Source organism: Anguilla anguilla, chromosome 8 (assembly GCF_013347855.1).
Source record: "Anguilla anguilla isolate fAngAng1 chromosome 8, fAngAng1.pri, whole genome shotgun sequence".
NCBI lineage: Eukaryota > Metazoa > Chordata > Actinopteri > Anguilliformes > Anguillidae > Anguilla > Anguilla anguilla.
The window spans coordinates 3,505,452-3,511,524 of NC_049208.1; the positions used below are offsets into that span (position 1 = coordinate 3,505,452).

General features: G+C 41.1%; 1 protein-coding gene across 1 annotated transcript in view; it reads left to right on the top strand.

The window, feature by feature from the left end:
- The first annotated feature begins 251 nt into the window (after positions 1-251).
- Positions 252-6,073, top strand: part of LOC118233466 (NXPE family member 2-like) — a 43,786-nt gene continuing 37,964 nt past the window's right edge. The window contains exons 1-4 of the mRNA XM_035429260.1: positions 252-859; positions 1,443-1,504; positions 3,233-3,457; positions 5,661-6,070. Coding sequence (XP_035285151.1) covers positions 252-859; positions 1,443-1,504; positions 3,233-3,457; positions 5,661-6,070 — 1,305 coding nt within the window. The remainder of the gene's footprint in view (positions 860-1,442; positions 1,505-3,232; positions 3,458-5,660; positions 6,071-6,073) is intronic.

Genomic DNA, 6,073 nt, shown 5'->3' on the forward strand with positions numbered 1-6,073 from the left:
GTTAATAATACAGAATAAATGGGCTATACAAAGTATAATGAATGCAGGTGTGGTTCTTGACTTATGCGATTAACATACCACTATGCTGACGATGGGCATGAGGTTCTTCGGAAATGCAGCTTCACATAGTTTTGGCAAAACAAATCTCGGTGATCCCAAATGAGGTGTGGTTGTTTGAAAAGAGGATTACATTTTTCTTTTAACAGGAGCCAGCTAAAAATCCATTCAGAGAGATGTCTGTGGATGACATAATGCGTTCGGTATGGGACGATCTCCCATCAGACGGCAACTTCAGCTCTATTGAAAGCTCTTCCAGTGGCCAGCACAGTGTGGTCAACCTGGAGCAGCCCGGAGCCCAGTACTGTGTGGGGGACAGCTTAATCGTGCTGGTGAACATGAAGGACCACAGGGGGAACCCAAAGGTGCATGGAGGCGACTTCATCCTGGCCCGAATCCACTCTCCCAATCTCCAGGCTTCTGCATCAGGAGAAGTTACTGACCTGCTCAATGGCTCCTACCGGGTGCGTTTCCGCTTGTTCTGGCCTGGAGACGTACTGGTGTCTGTGCTTCTCATGCACTCCTCAGAGGCTGTCGGGATCCTCAGGAGAATCAGTGCGCACAACTACAATAAGGTCATATACACCGGAACCTTCTACAGTGGGAACAAAACTGAGGAATCTCAGTGCGGCATCCGGCTGAAAGCAGACAAGCCTCTCTGCGAGTACAGGAAGAAGGAAGATGCTGAGTACTACGCCTGCGTCCGACCCGAAACCCTTCCCTGCAGCACCCTGAGGACCATGCGGTCCAGAAATGGCCCAATTGCTAACCTGACCAGGGATGAGCGTTTGCTTCTAAGCTGGTAAGACATGGTTTGTGCACACTGCAAAACTTACAGCAGTGGTTGTCAAACTATCCTGGCAATCCGTGTGTGCGCTAGTTTTTATTTCAACCACAATCACAATTTTAGTTAAATAGTTTTTAAATAGATGCTTTTCATGTATTGAGGGATTTACCTTCTTAATCCTTTTGTGCACATGCCAAACCTGTTTGGGTTGTTTTTAAACACACTGATTCTAGGTAAGGTAAGGAAATTTTTATTATCTCCTAGGAGCAATTTGTTGCACAGCCAACACAAACAATTCACACAAAACATAGAATTACGTAATATTATTCAAAAGGCCAATAGCAGGGACAAATGAGTTCTTAAATCTATTGGTCCTGCATCTTGGCAGATTATATCTGCGACCAGTTGGATTCTATATGTGTTCTTGTCTATTTCCATAGTATCCTTACTTTACATAAGTTCTACTGACTACAGAACTCCAATTTAGATAAATCTCTAGCTGTACTGGTATTGGAAATAATTTTTTGAGAAAATGTGCACCCACAGTCCCTTAGTGATCCAACGCTCTTAATCCATTGCTTACCACTTTCCCCTGCAGGAAATACACTGGGATAAAAATGAAAAGCAGCTTTGGCCCTGTGAAAGTCATCAGTTGTCCTGGTAGGTCACCTTACATCAGTGGTTGTTTTACAACTCCAAACTTCCCAGAGTCCTTCATTGTTTTTGTCAGGGATTAGGGGGGGTTGGACCCAGGCGCAGAGTAAAAAAAAAAAGACGGGAGACTCCAAAAGGAAAATTCAAGCAAAGACTTTACTAAATAACAAACAGGGAACAAACAAAAGGCCACAAGGGGCAAAATCATAAACACAAAAATATTAAGAACTGAAAAAAAACAAAACTGAACACAGGCAGGGCAGAACACAGACAGGACAGAATATGGGCAGGACATAATACACACAAGCAGGAATGCAGGCAGACCAAAGTCAGAAACACACAACGCACAAGTAGGACCGAAGTAGACAGAATACATACATTCAGAAAAGAACACAAGGAACCAGCACCCAAGTCAAGGGGACAAAGAACTTAAATAGACATGGGTAACAAGACACAGGTGAACTCGAAGAACAATCAAACCAGAAAAGGAGGGGATAACAAGACACAGGTGGGAACAATGATAGAATAATTAAAACCAATAATACAATTAACACAGGGTGGGAGAACTAACTGAAACACAAAACTGAAGTGCCGCCATCTGGCAGCCAAAAGGAGAAAAACAGAAACAGAAAATACAGAACCATGACAGTTTTGGTGGCCTACATACAGTCTTCTTCCTTCCAGATATCTCAAATTTAGACTCATTGGTCCAAAAAACCTTACTCCACAACTCAGGTGTCCAGTGTTTGGTGTACAAATGGAAATTTTCTTAGCTTTTATTTCCTTTTTTCAGTAGTGACATTTTGATAGCCACGTATCCTTTTGTACCTATACCATTGAGTTGTCTTGCGTTAGGATTGACAGAAACGGCAATGGATTTCATCAGGTCTGAAGCAGAAGTGGAGCTTGATTGTTATTTCTTTAAGTACTCTCTTTGCGATGGTAACAGTTTTTGCGGTCTCCAGGACTTGAACGATTGCTAGGAGTCCCATTGTCTGTATCTTGCAACAAACTTTTGAAATCCAGTTTTGTCTTATTCTCCATTGGCTTGCACCTACCTTATGCAGGTGAATTATATCTAATCTCATCAGAAATATCTAATTTTGCCAATTTTGATGCACATAAAGAAGTCTGCTAGGCAGCCAAGGTGTGGTTGTATAGCTGTTTGAATATTAGAGTCACTCTTGAAGGACAACATAATGTCATTGACACTTCTGTTAGCAACTTTTGTTGGGAGGACACAACTGTAACTTGTTCATCTCTGAATTTCACTCTACTGTTTGACATACTTTTGGAGGGTACTGCATATATAAAATCATCTGATATTGAGACCACAACAACAATAATGGAAGTACCCAAGGGTTATTTAGGTACCTAGATACTTATCCTCCACTACATTATATATAATGTGGTACAAGTAAACATCCATAGGTTAGACTGAACCACAGATCGGATGATTGTGCCTAGTGTGGGGTCTGATTCTGCCAACTCAAAGATTTGTTAATTTACTAGAAGGCCATATTAAGGTAATAAGGGTGTGACATTACAATACTGAAAATGGTTATTATGTCACTCTTGGGACCTGGGAATAGCCAGTTCAAAATCCAGGAATAGTTTTATGTCAGGTTAGAAAAGAGGCAAAGCTAACTTTCTCCAAATCCACACCTTTTATACCTACACAAACCTGCCTGAATCTTTTCCTTCTCTCTTTCTATATCTTTTTCATTCCTTTAGCAGGAACCCACAGACCAACTGAAAAGTGTGTGGCAGGGTTTGGAATGACGTCCCCTTCACCGAGCGGCTACTTCTTTAAAAACAGATGGTCTTCCACCTCTTGCCAGACGGGCAACTTCTTCAGTGCGGAAGCCATCAGCAGATGTCTGAAGGGAAGGAACCTGAAACTCATGGGAGACTCCACTGTGCGCCAGTGGCAAGAGACACTCATTAGAGTGCTAAAAGGTAATGCCAATATACAATGTCAGATACAACATCAGACATGCAAGTATTGCAGTTTGGAAGTTTGGAGAAACAAGCGAGAGTGAGAGAGAGTTAGATTTTTTGGGGGGAAAAAAACAAAACATTTCACACCCTCCCCTTAGCTCTCTGTCCAAAGCCCTGTCCTCCAAACACATACAAGCATGCTGCCTGTCATCCGAGTACTGTACAGAGGACAAGACCCTTGAAAAGGCAAATAGGGAGAGTGAAGCACATCAAGCCTCATTCATGGTTAGAAAATAAAATGCATAATGTCATCATAATGAATGTAAATGATGGACACATCTGTAGTTTTTATTTACAGCTACGGGCTATGGACAGTCAAAAAAATGCAGACACTGGCGTTTTTACTTGTACGAGACCCAAACAAAGTTATGGGTGCAACATCAGTCAAATAAACATTACTAAATGTGCAACCAGATGATGTTGCTAAGCAGTTAGTTATGATTTCGGCTAATATAACAAATATATCAAGTCTCCAAATATTAACAGCCTCTGGTTAATTCAGGACAGTGAAAGAAACACTCTGTACCTTGCCCATGAACTCTGGAACTCCCCCCTACTAAACAGGGAGCTGGCATTTTATAGTAGAACATAAATTAAGTTCTGGTTGGTCAGTAACACATCAATTACACTTAAGCTTAAACTAGACTGGTTAAAGTGAAAGAACGTCTAGAGGGAAAAGTGTTCTAGAGGGAAAAAACGCATTTGTGCCCCTAAAAGGAGACTAAGGATTCTGGTTGAGTTATTTTTTACAATTAACAGAATACAATACTACATAGAGTCATATATTAGACAGCATTCTGGTTCAGGGCAGACCAAACTTCATAGACTTGTCAAGCTGCAAAGATCTGCGCAAGTTGCAGACTGGACAGGTGGCATTAGCTCAGTCAGATAAAAAGAGAATTATAGTTCAGCAAAGAATTACCTTCTGAGTACCTGCAAGAGATACAAATGGCCTAACTATAGAGAGTTTCTCAACTGGTAATGACAAAATTATATTAGCCTTGAAGTATGTAGTTCAGAATTCAAGGATGACTCATAGGTAACCCCATGGTCCCTGGGGGCCATCCTCACACTGGAGAAGAGGCCAAGCCTTCCACCGATAGTCAAATTCTTGCTTGGCACCTAAAATTAGAATTTTTGCCTTATCAAGATTTTTGCTATCCAAGATTTGATGTCATCCAGTTAAGCATGGAAGCTTCTAATATCCACAAATCACCTGCCTTAATAGATAGATACAACTGAGTAACATTAGCATAAAAATGAAAGACGTTTGCATATGATGTGATGAAGAGGAAGCAAAACTGACCAAAAACTGGCCCTAAAATTGACACTTGAGGCACACCACAAAAAACTGGAGCTGAAGATGATGCAGTATGTGATCATCAATGGCTATACAAAATTGTCTAACTGAAAGATGCGATGAAAACAAATACAGAGAAACAGTAGTGATACAAACATGTTCTAAGGAGGTCCAGAAAATGGCAGGGTCAACTGTGTCAAAGAGAGCACTGAGATGTAATAAAAACTTAAATAGAGGAATTACCAGAACCACAGGGTTAGCTTTTCTGATAAGGGCATTGGCGGTTTCAGTGCATTCCGTTGATCAGAAACAGGACTGGAATATTTCAAAAAGCTTCTTTTTATACTCATAAGGATGGTAATTGTTTGGAGCTCACCTTTTCCAGAAACTTGGAGTGAAAGGGCAAGTTGACAAATTGGTCTGAAGTTCTTAACTTGATTACATGTCTTTACAAAGGTCTTTTGACTGAAATGTTGATTATATTAAAAGCAGATAAATACATGTTCAGAATAAATGGTTATCATGACTATAATGATAGACAATGTACAATAGCTTGTCATAATGTAACATCACTAACATGTAAAATTTAATATACCCGGAGGTTGTATTAACTTTCCAAATAATGTAATAAACTTCATGAATGGATAATTTAATAACTTTTCAGATGATGTGATGACTTCTTATCGAGTTGTTAAGATTTTATCAAATGGGTAACACATTAGTATGTATAGTGAGAGATCAGCAAATGGAGTGCATAAAGACTAATAGTAATCCTGTATGACATCCTGAGTGACACTATATTTAAAGGGGACACCTGGATTACCTAATGTATTCATTCTTCCTGATGTTTCGCTGTTTCAGGTCTGAAATATGTAAAACCATATGATACTCATTACTATGCCCTGGTTGCGGACCCACAAATGAACATCACTGTCCAGTGGAAGATGCACGGGCATCCTTTCGTCACTGGCTACAACGTGGTCAGAGATGCCGTGGGGTACGTTTCCAGAGAAGTAGACAAAGTTGCGGTTGGCGACGTGGTGGTCATTGGAGTGGGACAGCATTTTAGGCCCTTCCCCCTGAAGATCTTCATCCAGAGGCTGATCAACATCCGTAAGGCCATCCTGAGGCTCCACGAACGCAGCCCCCAGACCCTCGTCATCATCAAGTTGGAGAACACCAGGGAGTTGAACTCAGTGATGACCCACCTGAGTGACTGGTTTGGCTACGTTCAGAACCTGGCTCAGAGAAAGGTGTTCAGGGACCTGAAGGTG